General features: G+C 42.3%; 1 protein-coding gene across 3 annotated transcripts in view; it reads right to left on the bottom strand.

Moving 5' to 3' along the window:
- The window catches only part of MUSK (muscle associated receptor tyrosine kinase), a 55062-nt gene that overhangs the window by 21744 nt on the left and 5718 nt on the right, over window positions 1-27600 (bottom strand). For 2 of the 3 annotated variants that reach the window (XM_058044176.1, XM_058044177.1), the window contains exons 3-8: window positions 25840-25991; window positions 24327-24454; window positions 23702-23843; window positions 7520-7644; window positions 3555-3714; window positions 2070-2076 (exon numbers count right to left, since the gene is read on the bottom strand). In XM_058044176.1, coding sequence (XP_057900159.1) covers window positions 2070-2076; window positions 3555-3714; window positions 7520-7644; window positions 23702-23843; window positions 24327-24454; window positions 25840-25991 — 714 coding nt within the window. Of the gene's footprint in view, window positions 1-2069; window positions 2077-3554; window positions 3715-7519; window positions 7666-19501; window positions 19507-23697; window positions 23844-24326; window positions 24455-25839; window positions 25992-27600 lie in introns of all 3 variants that reach the window. The other variant, XM_058044178.1, reaches the window with a different exon arrangement.

Here is a 27600-nt window from a genome sequence, read left to right as displayed (position 1 = left end):
ACAGAGCTATGCAGGAGCATAAAATCACAGTAGGGTCATCTTCTTTGAGGGCCATTTATCATTCCCATGTTATTTGTATCTGGAAGGAGATCTCTCCCCCCTCCCTTCCTCCCTTCTTCCCCATGGCCATCAAAAGCAAGCAGCAGGGCAAGGGCAGTGCGCAGACCAGCCGTGCTTCCAGTGGCTCCCACAGTCACCCACCAGCAGCCAGGACTGCAGGTGAGGAGATGCCCTCTGCCCAGGCAGCCCATGGGATGCAGAGTCCTGGATACGGGAGGCAAAGCTGTGAAAACAGACTGCCTGTGTGTGGGGCATGGCCAAATCAGGGCAGAGAGGAGGGCTGGGTGCAGCTGTCCCCACTGCCATTCGGTCAGTGTAACTGGGGTCAGAGAGTTCAATTCACAACATGCCAACCATTTGGAGCAGTCAACAGAGCTATTTGTATCTTTGCCTTTTACTTCTTTCCCTTGTCCAAATAATCACCCATTGTTAACCCTGGGGTTTCTTGCTGATTTTTTTTTTTTTTTGGAAAGCTGGAGGTACATGGACAAAGGATTACAGAGGATGCTCACATTTCTGTTCTTCAGATGCTATTTCTGCAGATTACAATCCTTGGCCCTGTTTTAGCTGCTCTATTTTGGGCATGTGAATTTTTTCTTTAATTTTTTTTTCTGTGTTACACTGGATGAAAAATACAAGAAGGCACCAATCCTTTGAGGTTTACCAAAATGGCAGTGATGCTCTGACACTGCATCATCTCAGGCTCCATGGACACACTTTAATGTGACACAGGAGTCTCCCAGCATGCTGCATGAGTCTCACAGCCCATGACATCTTCCTGCACACAGCAGCAGGTTCCCCAAAGCAATGCACCAATCCCAGCACCCTGCTGGAACTGCTCTTGGCATGGCAGGGGTCATGTTATTTGCATTTCCCTCATGATTCCCATTGTGCTTAATTTGAAAGTTGCGTCCTTCCTGTGGCCAGGGGCAAAAGCAGGGACAGGTGTGCATGGGGCTGTTGTGCTGCTGACTTCAGGGGACTGCAGAGGCTGACCGAGAAGAGCTAACAGTGCTAACATTATGTTTCCTTGCTTTTATAAAATATGCAAGGAGACACAGACCAAGTTGCAATGGAGAAGTAGCAACAACATGTTTCTCACAATGGTTTGTCACAGAATGGAAATATAATGCAGCAAATGTTAAGAACACCTATGGGACAGGTGGGCTGAGCACTTGGACTGTGTCCCCATGCCTGTCATACCTGCAGGGGTGCAGGTGTAAGGCGTGAGTCTGCCATTTGGGTGGTCACTTAATCACTTACAAACTTCCTGAATCAACCTTGCAAGCTCCTGTGATGGAGGCAATAGCCTTTGCAGGGAGCCTGTGTCAGCAGAGTGGCAAAACCATTTGCTCAGACTTTCCCAGGCTCTGCTCTTTTCTGTGGTGGCCAGACTCTCCCAGCCCATCTCCCAGGCTAACATTCTCATTTTTCTTCCAGACTGATCAGCCAGTGCAGTGTGTAGAAACATGAAAGGATTCTAAAGAGAGAAGACCAGCTAAATTGTTCAGTCCTGCAAAAATTACTAAGCAGAAGTTCATTTCTCATTGCATGTAAGTGGCTTTGTTCATCCATAATTCTGCTTGGAACAAACAATCTTCTGCTGCCCTAATCTGGTGAGCACCAAACCAAATTACATTTATTAACTGTGAACAGATAGGAGTTTACCTTGAAGTTAAGCTTTGCCATGAACATTTATAAGGTCAAGGCAAACTGTGGATCTGTAACCAAACAGAAGTTTCTTCAGAATATTCTTCCCACTACCGTATTTCAAACACCCTTACTGCTGGCTTGATTTAAAACCACTATTAACTATCCAAGCTTAATGTCCAATTATGCCTTTGTAAAGAAGATCAGTGATCCCTATGGGTGAACCTCATCTGCACAGTTGGAATGAAAGAACCCTACCCCTTAATTTAAACCAAATTAACCAGACTCCCTTGGCTCATTATTTTTCTTCTCCCTGGCCCAGAAAGGGCCTCCACAAAGCCACAGAAAGTCATTCTTACCTCCATTCTGCCAAGAGGCACCAGATCCAGGAATTGTGATGAACCAGGAGAAAGAAGAAATGGAAAAGACATCAGTGACACTTCATTGCTCCCTCTGAGATGCATAAGTCAAGATTTCCGTGCTAGGAAATGTATCTGACAACTGCAAGCTGTATGAAAAAAATGCACCTAAATTCTGTTCCTTTGTATCTTCTTGTGGGGAAGAAAAGTTGGCCAACACTGAACACTGTAAAGTGAGAAAGGAAGAGGAGGAAGTGGATTGTTGATGGCAGTGCCAGCTGAAGTAGGCTCTTGCACCATAAACCCACACTTTTATCCTGGTCCTTTGGGTCCCATGTAACCAGCAGGCAGCATCCTGTGTTTAAGCCACATGGATATCCATTACTTGAGGCAGCAGCTGTAACAAGCAGGAGAAGCCAGGGCTGGGGATGCAGCACTGGCACACAGCAGTGGCCCTGGCTTGCTGTACCACAGGGAGTTGGGCAGTGCCAGCACAGGGAGGAGGCACTGGGCACCAGCCGAGGGCCAGGGCATCTCTGCCCTTGGAGGCTTGTGAGCTGGGGCAAGGCCAAGGCAGACTCCTGCTCAGGTCTAGGGGGTAGTTCTCCTCCTGCTGAGCACACACAGCCTGGAGGAGTAAAACTTCCACCAGCCCCAAGTACCTGTCCGCCCCACTGCATTTGTAGGACACACATTTGCCTTGGCTAAAAGCAGAAGTGGGGATGGGAAATTCAGTACCAAATGCTGACTACATTATGGAGCAGAGATTACTGATAGGTTTCAATGCCCAGTGTAAGAAAGGGCATGATTATTTTATCAAGAAACTAGAAGCTAAGGCACTGAGAGATAAACAAGTACCTGCCTGGTTAAAAGCAGAACCAGGGCTACCTTGCCATGTCCAATTTGATTCCTCTTTCCTCTAACTAAGTCCCCTTGCCTGTCCAAAGAGGGATGGGACAAGCTACCACCTTTCTCTCTGTATGACAAATGCTGTTAGTTAGCTCTGACAGAGGGATTTCTCCTCTTTGGAAATTAATTTTCACATTTGGGAGACATCTCTGAGGGAAGAGCTAACTTCAGGCAAGGCAGGGTACTACTCTGACAGCAACCACCCTGCTTTCTGGATGCCAACCCCTTGCGAAGCTGAACTGCTTGAAGCTATTTTCACTTTGCTGTTAGATGATACCAACGCTGGGTCATGGCCACAACTTCCTCCATATGGATGAACTTACCAAGTGTGCTTCTGGGACACAAAGTACAAGACAGCATCAAACATTCAGGAAATGACAGCTATGCCCATCTCCAAAGTGTAAGAGTATATGAGGAAATAGCCTGGTGGAGGATGTACTTGTACTCAAATTTAGGCCCCCACACACTATCAGCTCTCCAAAGCTTCCCCTCTTCCACCACAGTATTCCACATCCCTTTCCTCTTCCCCAGCAGGAAAGGCTAAAAAAATTAATGGCCTCTTCTTTCCCTGCATACCTGAAATGCTGATGGTTGCTGCTGCTTTTGCGGCTCCAAAAGTTTTGCTGTGCTTGTTTGTGGCAAGACAAGTGAACAGGCCAGGTCGGGTGACATACACTTGCAGTCTGGAATCAACCACTCTGTCCTTGACGCTTTCTGCTATCGACCCCACAGAAACCTGAAAGAGTGAAAGCCCAGCTCAGTAATATTTCCAACAAAGACACAAACAGGCAAACCAAGGAAAAATCTGAGACAGAGTCCCAGGCATTTAAATTGGCAGAGGAAGATGTGGTAAGGAGACAAAAGTGGCAGAGACCTAAGGATGCTGGTGTTACTTTGGCCCTTTCACAGCCGCCAACTTCACACACAGAAATAAATGCTAAAAGATCTCTCCTATTTCACACCTCAGCAATACTTTTGCAATTAGGTTTCAGTTCAAGAGGGTCATAGTCACAATTTGGTTTATGCAATTGAGCTGGCTAATTACTACACAGCTTCTTGTAATAGATTGTTTGCCTCTTCATGCCTTAGGAAGGAACTGCGCAGGATGACTTTGTGAACATCCGCTATACAGAGGAAGAAAAGAAAATAGTTTGGAAGTCATTGATTCTGGATTAGTATAAGCATTTCAATACTCTCAAAGCAGTCATGAGCATAGCAAGTGCTCTGGCTACAATACTTCAGCAGATACCCGATACATTTTCTTATCTCACAACTGGAAATATGGAAGGGGCTGAAAATATGATGATTTTGGTCAGCTCTTTTCCCAGATCAGTAATTTGCAGTTAAATGAGCTTGAAGCCTGCTGATTTTGGCTAGTTGGCCTTGATTTACTATCAAATCTTTCCTGCCAACATGGCATTCATCAAAGTAGGAGAGCATGGCACATACAGACTCTATCTTGCAAAGGCAGGAAGAAGGAGAGCATTGCCTGCTCTAACCTTCATACTGATAAGAAGCATCAAACATAATTCAAGCAAGGTATGTTGCCTGGGGACCCCCTAGGTGTAACCTGACTCTAAGGACATTGGAGATTTTCTCCCTGGATTCGCCCCAGCAAAGCACTCTACCTACACATGTAACTAAGACAGAAGTATTAATCTGATCTCCTTGGAGGTCAGTAAAAATGTGCTTTCAATGAGACCTTTCAGTGAAATGAAATATCAATTGTATTGATAGCAATAATTGAAAAAACAAGGAACTCGTCAGTGTTTTTCCTTGTTGTTCCATATCTTGTAAGCAGATTGGATTCTTTATGAAAAGAAAATTATGAAAAGAATATATTTGTTTTGCCTCTCTCAGTGTCAGCTTAGACTTGTGGTGAAAGAATGTTCATGGGAAGAAATCACTAAATAATCAGACCAATACAGTTTGTAAGTACTGCACCAGGTATGTCAGCCACTGTGCAAGTGAAGGGACCAGGGATATATTTGGCCTTATAACATGAAGTCAGTTCAAGAGGGTGGGAGCCCAGGGGATATTTTTTCACAGATATGTCTTTTGTTACAGAGCTGCTCAAATTTAGTTTTAGACTCCTTTTCTCTCCAGAAACCACTCAGCACTAAAATGGTGCAGGGACCTTCTCAGTGGGAAGAATATTTCCTATAGCCCTCCCTACCTTCCAGTATCTTGGTGGGATAGGTGGCTGCTTGCCATGAGCAGCTTGTGCTAATCCAGTCTTCTCTCCTGCTGGCTCCTCAGGCCTCAGGTGTACCACATCTGGCAGCACTGGACTGTGCCTGCTGAGCACACAGATAACTGGGATTGTTCCTTCCAGCTTGGGACACTGGACGAAGAGGTTCCTCAAGTAACCACAAGCAGTACAAGCAATATGCATCATGAACAGTGGAAAATCACAGGCAGTGGTGCCTAGGACTTCCACACTGGCCATCTGTTTTTTCCTTTACTGGAAACTTCAAGATGTTCCCTTGTGTTAATTGATTCCCTTTCCTTTTCAACCACATTTTCTGAGATTTTTTTTCCAGGAGTTCTCTTTTTAGTCTTTAAAACATCACTTCAGCTACCAGGAAATTATAGACCTCTTCATATCTTCACACCTGGCTCATTTATTCCTGGATATGTGAAAACTACATTATAAGGTCCATGATGCCCTGTGGTGCATAGCAGGAGGAAAATGTATTGTGTTTCTAAATAGGTAGGCCAGGCAGCTGCTGCACAGAGGAGTTTCCTCCTCCTCTTCCAAGGAAGCTCAGTAAGCTCAGCAGAGTCCTGTTCTTTGAACCTCAGGACAATTACAGGTTGGTGTTCAGAAACCATAACGCCATAGGCATGCTGCATCTTCAAAGGACTCACCCTTGCTGTTAACCAACCCTCAAATTCACCATGCCCCATCCACTGGCTTCCTGCTGACTCTCCCAGAGACAGACTCTCATTAAGGTTTCCTTGCCATATTTAACATGAGGCAATCAGGAACACTACCCTCCTGGGTCTGGGCTATGCCTTTCAGACAGCAATGGGGCAGAGCAGATATGACCAGTCAGACAGTGGTCCAGGCAGGGCCATTATCTCATGTACCTCAGCTCTCTGTGGGACCCACTCACTGGGATCTCAGCAGAGTACAGGTCTGTGCTATGAAAATATATTGCTCTTTCCAGGTAGCCCAGACCCCTGCAAAAGGTCGCGTTCCCAGTGGGTAAGAAGTCTTAAATAAACATCTGCAGTTGTCTCAAACTAAATATTGCCAGAAACCACCAAGAACCCACAGGTCCCAGCAGAGGCTGGTCTGATCCCTTTGCTGCTCTGCCTAGCAACACTGAAGGAATATAGAAAATTAGCCCTAATCAGACTGGAGATCACAGTAAGGTATAGAGGAGGCAAGGAAGGCAAGATGGCCTGCACAGTAGCCATGGGGTCTTAATGACATGTTTTAATGTGTGGAGAGAGGAGATACAAAACAGGATAGTGATAGCCCCTTGAAGTAAGAACCAAGGGGATTTATTGGTCCTCTGGACCAGCAAGTCCCCAAGAATCAAGATCAGCCTCTGCTCAGAAGGACTCAGGGCTGATATGAGAAAGAGCAAAAGCAAATTGCCAGCCTGCACTCAGCAGACACTCCACCTGCCTCCACAGAATCATGCCCTGGAGATCACATCCTTTAAAAAGCTGTCAAAAGACCAAAGAGAGAATAAAACTTGTTCATCTTAAGTGCATGAAGACTAGAGGGAAGCTATGGCAGGCTTCGGCTGCAATGCTACCATGACTGGTTCCCTGCTCACTCCCACACAGGCAATATTAGACATCAAGCAGGTATTCAGCTCACTGATATGAAGGCATTGCAACAGCCTACACACAGGCATGAAAGCCAGGCAAATTGAAAGCAAGCACCCATATTAAGTGGTCAGGATCATTAGACCACAGAATCTTTCCTATGAGACACAGTGGATTTGCATCCTTTGGTGCCTGCCACTGAGGAGGGTGTGCCTTTCTTAAGAACATGTTTCTGCCCAGGCATAAATTCATGACATATTTCACATCACCTAGGTCAGCCTAGAAAATTTAAGATCTATTATCTTCTTCAAATATCCTGTGCATAATGAGGTTCCACAGGTATTTGACCTCAAAACAGTTTGGTCCATCTAACTCCATGTCATATTTGACATATTTGTCAGATATGCAATTTTGCCTCATTATTTTTACCATGTTATTAAAAAAGGAAAGGAAAGATAGCTGCAGAAGGACACAATGAAGTCCTAGAAATTCTGTCTTGGAGGATGGTTGGAAAGATCTAAAGCACCCTTCATCTTGGACTTTTTAGATCCTAACAAATTAAGTAATACAACACCGTGGATAAGGGGGACAATATTTTTCCAGGGAAAACTGCAGCAGAGAGATGAACTGGACTCAACCATTTTGAAAAACAAAGTGTTAAGTTAGGAAGGAATAGAAATCACTGGTGCTGACTACCAGCCCTTCCAGCTGATAGCAGTCCTCCAGTGCCAAAAGCATGAAAGAGAGGCACTTACAGCTTTCCCATTTTCCAGCCAGGTGACAGTAGGGACTGGAATGCCGGTCGCTGTGCACCGCAATGTCACCACAGATCCAAAGGTGATGTTTTGGGATTCAGGAGCCTTCAGGATTCTGGCAAACACTGTAAGAGAAGACAAAGGTGCTAGCTGAACAATAATGTAATGCTGAGGCTGGTGCCTGGGGGTACTCCTTGATGTGACAGCTCCATGAATAAAAGTAGAGCATGAACAGGCTTCCCATGAGGAGGAGAAAAAAAATATTTAGTGTGGTTACATTCTGCACCTTACAGACCAAAAGTTTACCTCTGGAAATTTCTGTGTCAAGTCCAAAGCCTAGAGGAGGTAATGTGCAAGAAAACCAAGAGGAAACTCTTTGGTACCATGCAGATGGAAGAGCTAACAGCAAAAAAAGCAGCAAGTTACCATGCTGCCCTGCCCCGATTGACCTGTGAAACTTTGTCTGAACCATTAAGAACCACCAGTATGGATATGTGCCATGAAGGTTAAGGGTCAGATAAACATCTCAGTCTGATTGCAGTGATTAAGACTTGCCACGGAGTGCTGCAAACACTGGCATTTTCCACACAACAACAAGCTGCCCCGAGGGGAAATGTCTAACATCAAGCATCGAGGTATGAGAGAGTGGCTGGCAAAAACTTTAGGAAGATGAGATTGCAGTGGAAAAGTAGATTTTTGAAGTGGCTTCTCATTTCTGCAGCTCTTGCTTCTTTTGTGGAAATATGATTTCTGGGCCCTTTGCAGAAGAGTGACATAAGCATTTCCTTCACCTACCCCCCTTCTTCTGTTTTTGTTGTGTTTGTTGGTTTTGGGTTGGGGGGGGGGATTGGGAATGGGGGATTTGGAATTGGGGAAGGGGGCAAGGGTGAGGACTGTTGGCCAGAAATAACAACTGAAGTATTTTTGCTGAAAACTTATTTTGATCCAGAAACACAACCCTGATGGTCTTAACAAGCTTGCTGTACTTGGACCACATAGAGAAAAGCAGAGAAGAGAAACTTCCCACCTGGAACATTTGAGTTTTGACCTAAAATTTTTAATGGAAACACCAGAATGTCTGTACAGAAGCAGGCTCAAAAGCACTGCTATTTCTTACTCAAATTTCTCATGCTTAGTGAGTTACACCTTCTAGACCACACAGTAATGTCTAAAAATCTCCATCAGAAATTATAAGAAGCTGGGAAGTTTCTCTTACTGTTGTCAGAAAAGCCTGAGATCTTGTTTGCCACTTTTGTCTGTGTGTTTCTCCTTATCAACATACCTCACCACGTCAGCATCTTCTGTTTGCCCTGTTCAGAATTAGAGCATTTAAGTGTTCCCCTTAGTGTTCCTAATAGTGTCCCCACTATTTGGGATGGGAAGGCTTTGTCTGCAAAATTTCAGTTGAACTGAAAAAAAGTATATGCTTTCCACATAGTCCTTCCACCCAGTTCTCAGCTAGTATGCAGCTGAGGTTTGTTTTGACAAAGAGCTAAAAACAGCTTTTGCTCATAGATAAGTAGCAGTTGGAGTTAATTTCAGCATGGAATCCTTTTTGCCTTTCAATAACCTCTTGGGCAGAGGCTTTTTGGAAGATTAAGTTTAGTGTTAGTTAAGTGAAAATGGCGAGGGGATAAATATTACATTGAGCTTCTTAATTCTTCTGCATGCTTCAAGCAATCCCACTGTCTCTGCTCAGTGCCACCTGCCTAGAGTCAAAGCAGAGCAGTATCAGGCTTCTGCACCTCCTTACCCCTCAGCGAGGCAGCAGGTATGAAGCTCCATCAGTAATATGCAAAGCTGCAGTCACTGGCCAGAAGCTTTTCTCATGAAAAATAAGTAAAATGAAACCTTTGTCTGAAGTTTCACTTCAGGCCATTAACACCAGATGGTTATGAATTCGGACCCAAGTTTTTCAGGCTAAGCTCATCATTATTTTTATACTTCATTTGGAGAAATACTAAACTTTGGGGCCTGTCCTCTGGCAGCAGTTACGTTCACATGGCTCCAGCTGAAGCCAGCACATTTCCTTCCAGGGCTGGAATATGGCCCTTAGTGCTTCTCTTGTGCTGCCCAATATGCTGCTGGGACCCTTGCCCACCTGATGCTGCTCTCTGGCTCTGCTGCTCAGTTAAATTAATACCAAAGTGAAAAATTACCAGCACCCAGTTAGCTGATGCTGGATGGTGGCATGTATGTCCTCCTCTGTACTAGCTGATCTCCCAAAATCTGCTAGGGAGGGTCTTTCAGCCAGGAGGTAAAAAGACACACTTTGAAAATGGCAATAGCACAGGCAGGGTGCAAAGCCACAGCAAGCACTATGGCTGGCTCAGCTCATGCCTGGCATGGTGCCTATGGGGAGGTCAGAAAGCTGCATTCCTCCTCCCAGCGTCCAACCATCAGCACTGATCACTGCACTCGCTTTAGTAGCCCAGCACACTGCTAGGTAAGCAGTTGCCTGCCACCATAGGCAAGGTGAAGCATCAGGCCATTCTTAAGATCCTAAAACACCAAATACTGGGATTAAAAAATCCAGCAATAGCTCCTAAACATTCACATGTTTCTAGTGGCAAGTACTGCAGGGAGGGATGGCTAAGTAAAATTTGGCCTATAAGCAACTAAGCTGATTTCCAAAGTGTGGAAGAATTGAAATTCCTTCTATCCCCAGGGCTATCATGTGCATTTTTCAAGACCTTCAGAATTAAAGTTACAGATTTAATTCTTTAACATTTCAGATACTTACATTTGCATGCTTTCAAATATTTTACTTAAGTATGAAGCTGTAGATGGTACTACTGGAATAAACTGGCGGGGGGGGGGGGGGGGGGGGAAATTAATTATTTTATTTTTAAATGAGAAATTTCCTGGGACAAGGACCAGACTTTCTGGGTCCTAAGAGGTTTTGGAGCATAGCTGATTAGGCGATCCAGGGATATATTTTCCAAAGGCCTCTTAATCACTTTGAGAAAGAGTATTAAAAAAATAATATCACCTATTTCTCAACCACATAATCTATGGGTAGATGATCAACACACTGACATTGCTGTCAGACTTGAGTGCTGTGGGAAAGTCAGGATGGGTTGCATAAGTGCAGCCAGTGTCACCATCCACCTGTGCAAAGCAGGGCAAGAACAACAGGATGAGCTCAGGGTCCATTTTGGCAACTGCATGAGAAAAAAAATCTGTCCTGTATCTAAATGGCAGAACACATACCCCACAACCATGATTTTTCTGTCCCCTCCCTCTCCTCCCCCAGCCCCCAGTTCCACAAGTAACGACAAGAGGCAAAGGCAAGTAGGAAATGGCAAATCTGGTGGTAGTGTAGTTGGCAGGAAAAGGTGTGTGAAAGACAAGAAGAAGGATCAGGAAATAGAAATAAATGTTTGTAAAATTCTTTTTTTTTTGGTGGGTTCAGGACCTTTTCTTATTCTCAATTTTCCTCAGAGTGAAAATTTCTAACAATCAGTGATTTCTAATGCTTCCATTACTTGTTTGTCTTTTTCCACATCCTCCTGAATTTGGATTTTGCCTTTGCTTGTTTAGCTACATTACTATCACAAGATTAGCAACATTCTTATCAATACCCCTTGGCTCTCTGCACTGGATTCACCCACAAGCATGCTGAAAAAGCAGTTAGGGAAAGTGGGCAAGAACAGCTTAATTTATTTATTTATTTATTTCAGTGGAAAATAAAACAGAGGAGCTGTAAATGAAATCCAGACAGCTAAAAGCCAAGCCAGCATGTCAAATTTCACTCCCAAGCCCCTTAATAAATATATTTTTTACAGCCTTGGTAAATGATGTTCTGTGCACTGCAGGGCTTGCTAGGAGGTATCTGTACCATGGCCAGCTGCTCTCGTTTCTGAGAATTACGTAACATCATCCGGTCCAAACAGTAGAGCTTTTATTCAGTCACAAAATTTTTATACTATAAAAAGATTAAAGCAGTATGCCCTCCCCCCTGCCTCCACATTGAATGGCTAACTCTTTCCAGGTGACTTTTTTCCCCCATTGGCTTTGATTGAGCTATGTTTAATTTCCCAGGTTTGGGGTCTGGTCCCGCAGTCCTGGCAGATGCCTGCCCTCAGTCTGGGTAAGGCCTATTTTTTGTTAAAGAAGGCTGGATTTGGCCAGTCACAACCAGACAGCTGTGTAGGTGGCCTGGAGCCATGCTGCTGCTTTGGGGAAAGGACAAAGTGATGCCCAGAGCATCAGTGATGCTGTTTGTTTTTTGCCTTTTTACTTTAACATGCTCCCTGTATTCCTCACACATACATTTGTAGCTCTGCAGCCTATTGTTCTAGTGGCTGGTTTTCCCAGTACTTTTCCATGGCCCTTCCCGAGGCAGAAAGACAAAAGGACTTGCAGAGCTCCAAGCCCTGGGAGGTGCAGGGCCCCTCTGCTGTCTTGGTTCCTCCTGGGAACCAAGGCCTACAACAACTCTTTGGGACACATGGACAAAGCCCAGCTAGTGCTGAGTGGGGGACTCCAGAGAAGGGACTTGACCTGGGGAGGGGAATTACATGAACATTTGTCCTCCTAATTGGTGCTTTTTATCAATTATGCTAATTTCCTAAAACCTACAAAAATGTACTCATACTTCGGAGGGTGGGCTTTTGTGGACATCTTTCCATAACCGCCCCTGCAGGCCTTCAAATAAAGATCCACTCTTATATTATGTCCTTACTAAAATGATCTTGAGTTTCATTTCCAGGTTGGGCAAAAGGCAACACCAGGATCACTCAAGGACTAGTTTTGGGATGTGGGGTAGGTTGCTTTTTGTCCAGAGGCCACAGTTGCTTTGGTGAACCCTGAATTTAAGAGAATATGAGCAACACTTTCCCATGTACATGGATTAACTTAGTCTGTCAACATCCACAGGTGTTCACATCCAAGAGTTTGTTGGCAGAGTCCTTTCATACTGTAAAGCATCTGCATCCCCCGTAGTCCAAAGCAAGGTAAGGCCACCAGGAGCTAACTTTAGGTTGGGAACTGCCTGGCAACATTCCCTTCCCACTGCAGCCAAAGCCTGCTCTTTTACAGGAGCCAGACCCAATGTGCCTGTCCTCCCAGGTCTGATATCTCAATCTCCTTCGCTTTCCACAACTGCTTTGTATTTATCAAGGAAATATGACCTTTTGGGTGGCTGAAATCAGGTCTTAAGCATATTATTTTTTCAGCTAAGCTGCAGAACACAGTGTGTAAAGGCAAATCTTGTGTGCACAACACATTTTCCTTTGCGTCCAGTGTTGTGTTGAGATCCAATATGTCTACACTGCTGCCGGAACTGGTAAACCACATATTGTCTTGGAAGGTTTCCAGATATAAATACCCTGGCAAAGACTTTGCACTGTACAAAATTCATGTGTAAGTAATTAGCTAAATTGCAAACATTTTTTGTTTGTGTTTGCCAGTGTTCCCATAGCTCTTTTGTACCTGAAGCGTGAAAGGTCAGAATTATTTCTTGTCTGCAGAGGTGCCACTGGGCTTGGACTTTGCTTACAAAGCCATAGAAAAAATATTTCTGCTTGCTAGCTGTATGCTGTGAAGAGCCATGAACTTGTGCCACTGTGACTTTTGCCAGTGAGAAGTCCATTTGTCTAACTTCCCATTCAGATTCATTCAGCTCATAACCATGCAGTCTTCCTGACAAGCCTAAACCAGGCAATCAGGGAGAGGTAAAAAGCAGAGGGACTACCATTTCCTTCCCACAGGCGAGATATGAGGGAAGGTCTGACAAATACACTTTTAAATACATAAAAACCTGCAGCATTTGTGTAAACAGACCACATACCATGCTTATGGATCAGCAGTCACAGAGACAGCCACTCCAAGCTGTGTGCAGCAGCTAATCACATTCCAAGAACCAGAGCTGACCAGGCAAGATACAGTCTCTGCAGCTGACATGACAGAACCAAATCCCACCTTGCAGAATGAACATATTCTCCAGCAAGGGCAAGGAGACAACGAGTCAACCACTCCTCTTGCAGCAGCAGCAGCCGCAACAGCAGCAGGAGCAGCAGCTTCTGAGCGTGGCTTAGCACTTCCAAAATGGGGATGAGGTAATAATTAAATCCCAAGATAACTGCAAGGTCAGTTCTACTTTGATCTCCAAGTATTTCTTACCTAAGTTGCAGCACTTATCTTTTTTTGTAAGCCTACCAAGTAAATACAAAGAGGAGCAAAACAGCTCCAGCAAAGCTGATATGAGACACTTCGATTTATCTCTATCAAATTGCTTACCTATTTTATTTAATCTATGTACAAACATGTTTATTGCTAGAGAACCATGTGTATACAAGTTATCAAAGCAAAAAAAGGTACATACACACTGTAGGAAACCCACACAATCACTGTATTATTTCTCAAGGAGCAGCACTATTATGTCTGGGGCCCTAAAAAACAAGGTGAGGAAGAGCTGTAAGCAAGCTGTAAGCAAGCAGTACTTCATCATCCACTGACCCTCACCCTTTTATTGTGGTAACTCAGGAGGATAAGCCTCCAATGCATCTGAAGTATCTGCATTTTGTACACAATGGCAAGATGCAAGTTCTTCTGGCTCCTGATATATTAATTGGGAGACTTGGGTCTTGTTGTAGTCCTTAAAGCATCACGCAGCACAGGCTAGATTCCACAGCAATATATAGACACTCAACCTGGAGCCTGAGGCCATGAGGTGGGACAGTTCAAGATCTGTGTGAAGGGAAGATGGAGCAAAGCACAACATCTCCATCCTGAATCATATGCCTTCAGATTCAAAGCTCTAGTGTCTGATAAAAAAGAAAATTTTTCTTAGCAAGGCAATAACTTTTCAAGCTAACTTTATTTTAGGGTGGACTCCTAGATTTATGGGTGGTAGAACAATTTACATTAGTAGAAGGACTCATGTGATGGTAAATATATCAGCCACTAACTTCTCAGCTGTGAAGGACTTTACACTCCATGTAGATGTCTCTGGAATCCTAAAAGGAGACACCACAAATACACAAAGATGTAATAACCAGGAGTAAAATGTAAATAGATAGCTTATATCCTGTGTAACTATATAAAACCTGTTCTGTACAAGTGTCCATCTCTATATACAGAGCAAACACTAGATTCAAGGACAAGTGAGGATAATGTTCAAATTACTTCCCAAGGAAATGAATGAGGAAATTCTTCTCATGTCATTACTGGTCTTATATTTGTGTTTGGTTTCTTTGAAGGAAAAACCCATTTAAACCTCCTTATGATCTGTCTTGTCTACAGTACAGAGTCATATCTGGTGCATTTATCTTTGCCCCTACCCACTACTGAATGTGAAATTGGAAAGGAAGCTCCCAGCCTCCTGAAGTCAAGGAGCAATTCCTTTGCCTGTTCCACTCATGATCACGACCCATCATGACTGCTGCCAAGGCTACTAGTCTGTGTGCACATATTGAAGTCATGGTTATGCACACCCAAAAATGAGATAATCCACGCATCATCCTGACATCTGGTCTTCACCACTGGTATTAACAGTACCATAAATTTAATTACATATCATGTGAAAAGTACTTCCTTCTGTCTGGTTTAAAGTGCTGCCAGTACCTGCTAGGATGTTCCTTGGTTTGGGGACAGCAAGGAACCTGTTCCCTGCTCATCTTATCCATCACACATTCTTGATTTTTAGTGTTGCAAACTCATCTAGTTCCTCCTACAACAGAGATCCATCTCTTTTCCAAATTCTCAACTCCCCATTTGATATACCCTTTTTGTGAGGGTCTATGAGGAGCTCCAGCAACTTCAGAATGCTTGTCTCAGTTTGCTCTGGTCCCCATTATCTGATAGCTATGGATATTCTCTATCCTCCACTCCCTCCATTGTTCTGTGGGAAGCTCATGCTTTCTAGCTAGCCAATAGTTTAGAGAAGAGACGGATTTTAACTGCCATGTCATTTTTTCTCTTAAACCCACAATTCATTCAATGATGTGAGAAGGTCATAAGTTTTTCAAGTGCCTTCCCAAGGTCTTTGTTAGCGGAAAGAGGCTTTTGCAAAAGGAAATAACAGGCTCAAATGCTTTTAAAGAAGAATTCTGTGTATGTGCCTTGTCTGAAGCCTCACTGCAGCTCCTCATTGCAAGAGGCCACCCTGTGATAATGACTCAAAGGCAGCATGAACATCCTGCCAATGTCACAGCGGAGCAAGACTTGGGAGTAAATTGAATAGCTCACATGTACTTGTCATTTGTTGAAGGTCTGAGGCTGCTTTCTTCCTCCTGCAGCTTTCCCTGTTACCCTGTAATTAGGGCCATGATTGCTTCTGCAGCATCTCAGAACCTTGGGATGACTCTGGTGAGTGCCACAGGTAGGAGGAGATTTAATGAGATATTCTGGGTTCTCAGTTACGCCCACGCCACCCCACTGAGGTCAGCCAAATACTTTGGTGTAATTACAGGCAAACTTGTAATGCTTCCTCCCCATAAACATTTTGCTATGTTTAAAATCAAACTGCTGTATTCACTCTTTACTGTCACAGGACATTGCCTGCAGGTACATACACCAGCACCAACACAAACAGGAAAGGCATCCTTTCCCAGAGCTTCTGCCTCTGCTCAAGGCCAAGCCAAAGGCTCTTCTTCAGTGTTGGTATTAGAATTTCTGTGAAGAAATTTCATCCAGTACTTAAAAGAGGAACTTCAAACTTCCTTGCCAGTTTACTATTTGGCAATTCACCTGACCCAAAACACTGCCTCAAAAGATGACAGAGATAAAAATTCTGATTTCACACTGAAATCTAATTTGTGGGAAACGCAAGGCAACAGTGCTGACTGGCTGCTTCAGTGGTCTCTTGGTATCTCCCTGTCCTACATCATCTATGCCACTTGCAGGCAAGTCAACACAAAAGTGTAAAAAACTTTTTGGATGGCATATCAGGAGTCAGCTCATTCATAATATAGACCACCTCTGGAATGTGGTCTATTCAAATTGATAGAATTTTCTTCACTAAATACATGTTTTTATTCCTGTTACTTGAATTTTGGTGTGACTTGCTAGTCTGCTGATTTATCTGTGCTTTATCTGATTTATCTCAAATTTGTCCCAAGACTATATAAGACATCCAAAAAAGCAGCTGAAGGAAACTAGTGCTTTACACTTCAGAGGGACAGCCTCTTAACTAAGCAGCAATGGCATTGCTTTCTATTGACAATTTGTCTGCCATCTCCTCACTGGCACAACAATTAGACTACACGATTAAAATAAAAATCTAGATGGAATCTGGCAAGTCTTTTCTTCTGAATGGATGGTTCTCCAAGGAAAGCTTTCCTATTTTTAAGGCTAAGGCAGTTTTCAGAAGTGGCTTACAGTGAAACATTTTTGTGGCCTGTGGCAGGGTATTATTTTAGTAGCTAGTAATAAGCAATAAAATGTGGCCAGGAAAAGACATCTATCTACCAGAGCTGGAATGCAAAACAAAACAACATCTAAGTCAGGGCAGTATAAGAAGATTTGGTTCTTTAATTGTTTTAATTTGATTGTTTTATGTACTGCCACATAGTAGCACAGGATGAAGTGAAGCAGCAACTCTTCAGCAAAGAAATTAATGAAATGGCCTAGTTAAAGAAAGGGTCAGTAGCCCTTAACTGATGCCTCTTCAGACAGCTGGAAAATGCAGAGATTTGAACCAAAAATGTTAATATATCCATGGAGAATACAGGTAGTTTTTTTGTTAAACACATTGCCTCTTCTAATGTTTGCCCTGGCTATTTTGTTTGTTTGTTTCCTTACAGATGTATGATTGCTAATTTCTACACGCGTCTGTAGAGTGACAACTTCAAAACTAAAGGTTGTCACACAGTATGCTCCTGAATTCCACAAGTCTCTGGTGCCACAGGCTGGTGGAGATCAAGCTCAGTTTCATATAAATCACAAGATGGAGTCGCATCTAACTCAGTACACAACCAACAGGACCATCCACATGCTTTCTCCTGTCACATAGCAGTCCCTGTATTTATTGCCTTTTTCTACACTTTTCAACATTAAAAATGCATCACTGAGCAAACTGGAACTTCAGAGGTTTCAGAGGTAGCTGGATGCAACACCGAGAAAAACAGGAAGTTTGTTCTTTACCTGCAGGGGAAGAAAAACCTTTTGCACACCACATTCCAGCAGACCATTCACATCGTCTCCCGAGTCAGAAAACTGCCATTCATTCACATGCTGCTGTGGTGCCTAATCCACCACAACCCTTTGTACATTTCAGTGACAATAACTCCATTAGTTTCCAGAAAATGCTATTTCAATAGTTAAAGCTAAGTATAAGGCTAAGGCTGAAATGTGGTTTTTGGTGTGTTTTCATTTGTAAGCAGGTCAGAAATTCATAGTCAACTTTTCAATTTCTTTTGTGATTTTTTTTTAATTGTTGTTTTGAAGAATGAAGAAGAACAAGAGCCCTTCTTCATGTGAATTCTACCAATTCACAAGGTGGCACTTCCCTTCCCCTAAGGACAGAAGAAACATTCTTCAAAACAAAGAAAAAACTGAGCCCAGATCTGGCAATGGCACCTGTAAATCATCACAAAATTTACTGTTTTGTAGCTGTTCTGCAATACACACTTTTTATTTGATGCAGAAATTACATACAATCTGAACACTGGCTATAAGGATAATATCTGAAAAAGATAGTAAGAGATTAAAGCAAATAGTAAAAAGATAGTAAGAGATTAAAGGAATTTATTTTGCATGTTAAGAAAAAATTATGAGGCAGCTTCACTCTGTGTCTGAGTGATAAGCATGCTCATAACAGGAATAATCCCATGCCTCTCACCACACAAAAGCTCATGGCTTTAAATATATTCTTTTAATATCACACAATTCATGGATATGGGGAATCCACACATAATGGATATGGGGAATATCATTCTTAGCTCATGTCAGACCTTGGAGACTGTGTAATTTTTGGCAGCAGGCCCAGAAGCTGAACCTGAAAAGCTCTTGCATGGCTTTTGTGAAACGGTTTGATGTCACTGCAAATACCAACAAAAATGAAAACTCCTCCCCTTCTATGGCTTATGTACATAAATATCTGTCTAATGCATAAAGGAAAGAAAAAACCAAAGGTCTTACAGACCCTACAGATTTCAAATGCTCAGAGGAGGCCCAAAAAATGCCTTCTTGGCACAGTTTAAATCTTTATACCCTTCCCTAAGTTTTCACTTTCATCAATGGTAATTTCTGCATTTGATGACAAATCTCAACACTATTGATGGCAATGACTGCTTCTCTATTTCCAATGGAGTGATTTCAGATTTAAGATAAAACTGGAACATCTTAGTCATCTCAGTCAACATCTTGTCAATAAACTTCAGCCTTCAGACATCTATGTGAACTACAAATCAGGTAAGCAAGCAAATGCCTCTATTCAACCACAGTCCTGAATCTTGGATTAATTCAGGAACCTTTCAGCCAGAGATTCACTTTGAGAATTAATGCAGCAAACAACAAGAAATCTTTGGAAATCTTTTGGCAAAGTACTGCTTCACTGAGTATATAAATACTCTTCTAGGTTTTGCAGAAGTGTACATTACCAAAGTTGATAATGCAGTGATTAAAAAGCTAATTAGCAAAATGCTTAAGATGATAGAAAATGAATACATAAATGCAGGTCAGAAATGTTGCCTCCAGGAAATTAAAAACTCATTTCTTGGCAAACAGTCAAGATTATAATATTGTTCCTTTATCTCAAAGCGCACTTTACTTTCTGTATCTCAATGTACCTTCCAACTTCTGGATGTACAATAGCAAGAGGAAGTCATCTTCACACGCTAATTTTAGCAGACACAACACACTCAGCGCATTTCTTATATGTTTGGCTTTGTAGAAAGCAAAAGCCTTGTCCTTTGTGGAAAAAGCTTGTTTCTGCCTATTGAACTTCTGCTTCATGCCATTACTTTCACTAGTTCTTTTCTCATAAGCTGAGTGGGCTGTAACTAGAAGAACCAGGTGAGGAAAATACAACCATACAGCTTCTGCACAGCTGTAAACCAGCTCACTAATGCAGAACTAATTTATAATGATCCCAGCAGATGTCAGAAAGAACCAACCCTACTCCTCCGAGACATTCCTCAGAGGGAAACCAAAGGCATGTATCATTTTACTGCTACAGGATGCCCCAAGATGACAAAAATTGTGTGCAACCCTTCTTCAGGAGTGATGCCTGCCTTGTGCAGTCACTCATTTGGCTCACTTGGCCAATGCTTGCCTCTTGCATCCTTTCTCCATACCTTATCTCCAAAGCCTGGTTTCTGATGTCAAATCAAGGGGATGCTCCATGGCCTCTTTCTTCTCCGAATGTCCCCCAGGCACCCCAGGCAGACTTTGAGTGAGGGCAATGCTGTCCAGAGACTCAACACCGTTCCCAGTGAGGAACCAAGCTCTTCCCACAAACCCAACAATTAGGTCTGTTATGATTGTATATCTAGAACTTGTGGATTATGCCTTTAAAGAAAAAAATTTATTTCACCATCACTTGTCCAAATTCTTCCGAGTTTGCCCCAGAGTTGGATAAAAGATGCAAAAAGGCAGGCTTTTTAATCCTTTCAATTAAAATCCTAAGCCAGAATTAACTTATTATAATTCATGACTTGAGCCCTGGTGCCTGAAACCTCCCCTGTGAAAGCAAAAGGGCTGCCCTTACCTGGGACAGGTCTAGGCAGAGTGAAGAGCCTATAGAGTCCTTATCTCCTTCACAGCATTCACTAATGAAAACTGAAAAATCAGTTCCACTAAAAGAGGCCTTCAATGCTTTCTTTTTCCTGACAAGAACTGAATCTGAATTTTCATCTAAAGCCTATTGCTCAAATTATTTCAACTTTGCTTTAAAAATAATAAAACCTTAAAAATACTAAAGCTGTGCTTTTAAAGTAATAAATAGAGGTCAGTATTATGAATGTTGAGGAAAACTGACAAAAAAAAGATGAAAAAATATTTGTAAAATCAAAATAGCAGCATTTTTCAAATAGTTCTACCTTGGACCACTGGAACCAGACAAGTAGTACTGTAAGGTACATCAGTAGTGTAAACCTTTGGGCCAAGTCTGTTGTCAGTTTGAAAAAATGGACCCTGCAGAATTCACACTATATACTTGTGACTTGCTGCAATTTCTGGGCCAACTTGAGCAAGTCATTTAAGCGTGTGCCTGATCAAAGCACATTTAGGAGCCTGATTGCCTGCAGAGTGCAGAGAGTCAGTCTTTCAAGAACACTTCTGCACTTTGAACAAATGCCTTAAGCTAATTGCAGGATGTGGAAGCCAGAAGATAAGGGGCTAATATGTATGTCTCAAACACTGATAGCCACACAGCTGTGGAGCCAACCAAGGATTGTTGGTAGTGCCAGCCATTACCAACCATGACTGGAGAAAGGGGCCAAATGGAAGTAGGGCAGTGCCTTTCTGGCACAAGTGTCCTTGTTCTGGCTCCCAGAGTTAGCACAACAGAGTACAGCTGAGGCACAGGAGTGATGCTGATGAGCCAGAATGGAATGTAAGGGGGGATCAAGAGTACCCAAGATCCCTGAAGCCCCCCAACCCATTTTCACAAAGGTCAAAAATAACGGGCTGCACATGATAACTCATTTGCGTAGAGAGTGACAAACTTAGCTCCAGTGCATGGAAACTTCACTATAAAAAGGACAACAAAGCCGGGACACACGTGTGTTCCAGGGGCCTGCATACCTATCAGCTGGATTGATGCTGGAACCAGCACTGATGGTGCTGCCCTCTTCCTTCTGTTCATTCTCTCTCCTCCTCTTTAATCCTCTCTCTCTCTCTCTCAGTCCCTCTCCTTTCATCCTAACCCTTTATCAAAATCCACTGCCCCATGCTTATATAGGAGGTCTGGGATTACCATACACATTTCCATGCCAAATGTGCATTTTATTAATAAAACTTTGTAAGCTTTTGCAGGCGCTCTTACTTTTGTCATTCCTTTCAACCACAAGGACACATGATCCTTGGGAGCTCCCTTCTGTGCAAGGGTGGGATGCCACACAGGACCCATTAAAATGGAAGTACACAATGAATCAGTGCTTTAGCTCTAGCTAGGCATAAATATTTACACTTTTCCTTGAATGGACACTTGCCTTGAATTAAATATTCCTAGTTAACCAGCCATGCTTATTCATTTTATTTTAATATTAAACCACACAATGCAGGCTGGGGACTCCAGCAAATACTGGGACCAAGATTAACAAAAAAAAATCATAATGTTATTACAGAGAAGCAATAAACAACAATTTTCATAAATTTTATGAACACTATGAATGCTCAAAGAATATTGAAGTGTGATTTTCCTGCTTTGAATAATTTTAGCATATTATTTACTTGGAGTTATTTTCAAATGCTGATACTAATGGGGTAGGAGAGGCAGGAGGGGAGGGATACTAAAAATAATAGTAGAGGTGTGTGAGGGTGATGTGTGCAAATACCAACTTGCAGGCGTACAGAGGTATGCACACATGTAGTTATGCTAAATATCCATGAAAATTGATCTAAAACACCATCAGGGGAAGGGATTTGTATGCACAGCAAGCTGCTGTGTCAGGATTATGAATGTTGATGTCAGTTTGAACAAATGGATTCTGCGCAGTTCACTCTATGAACTAAATCAGGATTAATACCTCTGGATTTTGGAAGCCAAAAATATAAATCAAACATGTGTCTGTCTAGTTTGGGTGGCCACCTGAAATTAAGTATATTATACAGGTGTCCTACCAGAGAAACCCAGGTGAGGCTGAAGAAGAGTATTTATTTGTTCACCCAACAAATGAATGGAATATGAGGGGACAATTTGTGTGGGACCATTGACCTGCCACTGATCAATTAGGAACTAATGTTCCTCCTTTTAAAAAGAGCACACATGCACACCCCAAGTAGGGTATTTGTGATTTATTTTGCCAGTCCTTGAATTAACAGGCCACTGCATAATTCTGGAGATGGAGAAAAACCATCAACCTTAGCAGCCTAGATTTTTGGTGCAATTCCAGCTTGTTTTTAGATTCCCTAACTGGCTTTGGCAGAATCTGGAGCAAAGAACTGCAGTGACAGAGTCCCTTCAGCGTTTGTGTTCATAGCACCAATCTGCCATTCACAGTTTAACTCTTGACAAGCCTTTGCCCACTGTCTCAGTGACAGGGGCCAAACTAAAACCCAGGACTCAAGCTGTTCACATCAAGATCCAACTGTTTTCAGTTTGCTTCACTACTTTTAGTCTGGGAGAAGTACAGTTCTGAATCTAGGTTAAGAATAGCTCCCTTCCTGTTTTAAAGCTATTTAAGGAATTTCTAGTATACGTGGTCTGTATATATAAATATTAAAAAGGGACAAAAAAACCCTGAAAAATTCATGTATTTTTTAAGAAAACAGCAGACCTACAGTAATGTGTAGCTGGATCTAATACATCTGATATTGCTCTCAGAAGGAAGTCTACGTTCTTCTTAGAAATGGGATTGCACGCTAAGTAACCTCGGATAGCTCCAGGCCAAATGTAACCTACAATAGTATTTTGAGGCTTACTAAGAAAATGAAGACCGTCTCTACTTTCTGCATTACAGGCATCCTGAATCAGAAATAAAAAATTGTTTGTCTACTAAATTAGTCAGTCCCCCACTCACGCCACAAGCCCTTGCCAAATTCTCTTATACGATTCAGGAAGATAGAATGCCTTGTTGCCAACATGTGGGTATCCCTGTCTACTGTTCTCAGCTGGTGATGGTTACACCACAAAGCAAATACCTTCTGCACATAAGAACTGGACATAAAGCACATAAGGACCAGAAACTGAAAAACCAACCTAGTGTTCATTTAGTGGGCAGAAAATGTTCAAGTCTACCATAGCAAAACCTCTCCTCTCCTCTCCTCTCCTCTCCTCTCCTCTCCTCTCCTCTCCTCTCCTCTCCTCTCCTCTCCTCTCCTCTCCTCTCCTCTCCTCTCCTCTCCTCTCCTCTCCTCTCCTCTCCTCTCCTCTCCTCTCCTCTCCTCTCCTCTCCTCTCCTCTCCTCTCCTCTCCTCTCCTCTCCTCTCCTCTCCTCTCCTCTCCTCTTTTTATTATCGCCCTGTAGGGTGGTTTTGACAACATCAACACACAACTTCAGGCAAATTCAAGTTAACGGGGTATACATGAGGGGCTGGCACATGGAGCTGGAGACTGGTTCAAAAGTCACTCACCTTCCACTACCACATTTGCAGGTTTCGAATAGGCTGTGCCCAAACTGTTCTTGGCTACACAACGATACTGTCCTGCATCTTCTCTCTGAACATTGTGTATCCTTAAATTCCCAGAATCGAGGACAGCAATGCGAGCAGTCTCCTGCCGGAGGAAGGAGCCATTGAGGTGAGGACTCTACATGCAGGCTGCACACAAACAGCGTCAAAAATCTGTTTACAAAATTTGGGCTTACATGCATGAGCACCATACATGTCCTATAACTCAAGGATTTGGGGCCAGCTCTTCCTGCTCATGACATGACACATTCACCCATTGCTATTTTGCAGATCAGTGAGTTATAGCTTGAAAGAGCTCCTATTAAAGAGAACACTCACAAGTGCTTTCCTCAGTATTTGTCCATAGTTAGCAGCGACAAGCATATATCACATAACATATAGATACACGGAGAACATTTCGTTCATATGTAGAATCACTGCAAATGAAGATATTTATGAGATGAGATCCTGGATTTTCCAAATGCTTCCTTTCTAGCTACTAGAATTTACAAATACTATAACTAATGCTAATATTTAACACAGTAGCTTCAGCAAATATTTAGTATTACTGAAAACCATTTATACTCACCTTTACAACTGTTTCTCCTTTCACCCATGAAACAGAAGGTTTTGGATTCCCCATTGTAGTGCATGGAAGAACAGCCTTTAATCCTTCTATTATTTCCACATTTACAGGTGGACGAGTTATTTTGGGTCCTAAAATTTTTAAAGCCAAAAATTAAACTTGGGATGAAGCTACAAGGTAATAGAACAAAACAAATTCAGGAATTACATGCACAAATCTGCTGCTTTTTCTCTGTATTGCTGGAAGATAAAGCATTCTTTCTTGGTTTTGAAGTTATTTGGTAAGAAAGAACTTTCTTCAGCACAGCATTCAGTTTAAAAAGCTGCAAAAACAGCTAACTTGCATGGGTTATTTGTTTTCCTGAGTGGAGTTTGACAGTCATTTGAATTAGGGCCTGGGCTAAAATCCAAATTCAGATAAGAGTATTTCCAGTAGTGAAGAATGTTAGCATTCCAGGTTCTGACATTTTTCACTGCGTAAACACTGTCTTGTCTCAAAGCTCAGATCTGGATTGAATTGATTTTGAAAGAATTTTAACCCAGGCTTGCCTCTAACTCAACAAGAAGGGTGTGTAAATGCAATTAACATCCTTAACTGAAGGATTTATAACTATGAAAAGGAAAAGGACAATCAAGCCTAAAAGAAAATGCAATCAAACTCCCTTAAAGTTAATGAGGGATAAATTTAAATTCATTTTACTGAAAGAACACAGTTTGCCTTAGTCTGACCTGAGAGTATAAAGGATTATTATATTAGCATTTTGGGAGATCTGACATTTTGAGGCCCTTGCATGATAAATGAACCAGCAGAAAAAAAACTTTCAGAGAGCATCATCTCCTGGCCACCACCTGCAAGTGACTAGGATGATGCAGAGTTCCGGTATTACCAGACCTTGAGGGTCATCTCATTAGCACGGACAAATCCTTTCCTACAAACAGATGCTTTAGCCAGAATATACCTCCACTGCCTTTTAAAGTGCTTGTGTAAATAACTCTAGCCATGTGAGACCAGCTTTACTGAGTTTGGCATGTATGTATCTCTCTGCAAGAGCAAATCTTTTCCCCTCCATGTGGAATGATGAGATTTACAACATGGTGTTCCAGAACATGCAAAGTACTGCTATTCAGAGCATCTGAATATAATTTAGTTGATTTTGCCATCATCAGGAAGAAAAATTTTACAATTAAAATTCACCAAGGACTTATGCAGTATTGCCAGAGAGGAACTAATCTATCAAACCCTTTTACAGATTTTTGCACAAAGGATATTCTTCAAAGCATCCATTTTTCTTCTGATCTTAGAACAAATATGTGTTATTCAAAGTAAATAATCACAACTGCATTAAGTTATGATCCCATATGCCATGTCTCTGACTGAAAGAACTGCACCCACCTTCCCAAGAACCAAGAATGGGTTTGCCCTGAACATGGATCCCCAGGTGCCATAGATGGGAGTCTGCTCAGGCTTTTGATTAAACATTCACGTGGCATCAGGAAGAAATTGCATTCCCACTTACTCATTTTCACCTGGAGAGCCCCACAGCTCTGTGCAGCTGCTCCAACTCCATTATCTGCTGTGCAGCAGTACACCCCATCATCACTGTCCTCCACACTCAGGATGGTCAGCAGCTGCCCATTCCTCTGGATGCTGTACCGTGTGTCAAACAGCCTGCAGGGCACAGCACAGATTGTCAGGGACAGCCAGGGACAGAGAAAGGGAATTGCATTTGAATATGCAGACTGCTGATGTCACTACAAATGGCAATAATTCTACCTCTGATTGTCAACCCACAAACAGAAGGGAAGGCGCTGAAAATGTTGAGTTCTGAATTAAGATTCAAATTTTCACTAGACCATGCATCTCTGGACTGTTACTAGTGTAGTGGCAATTCTTCTGCCCCGCAGACATTGGTAAAATCAGTAGGCTCGTGTTTGGGGTTTTGATTGGCCAAGGACAGGCATGAGAACAAATAATCAGTTCCAGCCAGGTCCTGGTTTAGGTATCATTGTTCAATGTAAGAGAAAGATGCTTACATAGGAACTAGAGGTAGCTGAAATTGTTTAAAGGAACCTTCTTCAGGAAAAGCAAAACAAAACAAAGCAAAGCAAAAAAGTGGGATTTTTTATTAAACAGATAAAGTTATGGAAATATTTTTAAGGTTGTGAAAAAAGACACAAACCAAAGACCATGAACTTTTGTGTCTACATCCTGGAGTAGTTTTGTCTATTTGTTTTGCAAAAAAACCACCAAACCAACAAACAAGCAAAGAAATGTACTGAAGCCATCTGCAAGCTAGAGGATTCAAGGATAGCTATGGTTTAAAGACAGCAGGCTTTAACCCGGATATTTCACAGAACTGTAGAAAGCCCTGAAGCTGGATCAACAAAAATATGGGAGATTGTAACAAAGTATGTGGGCCAAAGACCAATCTCATATGTGAGCATGACAAGTGTGGTATGTGAGTAGGGAGGCTATGTGGGAGAGCCAAGGAAATCAGAAAGAAAAATGATGAGAAATCAGAGAGCTGAGGTATTGATCTTCATTGCAAAGCTATGATACATACAAAGAAATAGTATAAATAAACACAAAGAAATTAACTTTTTGTAGTGTCCATTTTCACATCTTTGTTGATGCTTTTAGGAAGCACCTTCATGCAATTGGACTTAGATTTTAATGAACAGTGGAAAAAGGATTGGGACCTGAGGATTTTATCCCAAGCAATCACAAGTATCTGACCACTACATATGTCAAGTTTTGTCTTTTACTGTTAAAAATTGTACAGTAGTCATTGACTAATCTGAATGTACCATTATGATGGCTTAGGCATGTATTTCCTTTCAACAGCATTTCACCACTCAGTATTACATCTCCCTCCTCTTTTCCAGCTTGGGAAGAAAGAGTACCATGAAGTTATCAACAATGTAAAAGACATGCTGTCCCTGTCCCCTTCTTGTCCTAAGGAAGGCTCATTGTGGGCAGCCCTGTTCTGGATGATGGGCCAGGTAACCATTGCACTCAGCACAGGGGACCTGTTGGCTTACTTGCCCAAGTTTTGATGTCAAACGGAAAGGCACATCCAGAAGACTAATGCTGACTATTGTCTGCACTGGCTCTATTCTCATTGAAGTTCAAAGTTTACATACTGGGTTTTTTTGCAGATTAATCTTACTGTCTGTCCAGGATCTTGGAACCTTGGCAGGAAAAGAAAATTTTGGAAATTAAATAACTGATATTAATTGCTTTCAATTACTAGACCCTTTGAAGTTTGATATACACA

The sequence above is a fragment of the Melospiza georgiana genome, chromosome Z (genome assembly GCF_028018845.1).
Source record: "Melospiza georgiana isolate bMelGeo1 chromosome Z, bMelGeo1.pri, whole genome shotgun sequence".
Lineage (NCBI taxonomy): Eukaryota > Metazoa > Chordata > Aves > Passeriformes > Passerellidae > Melospiza > Melospiza georgiana.
This window is presented reverse-complemented; position numbering and strand designations above follow the sequence as displayed.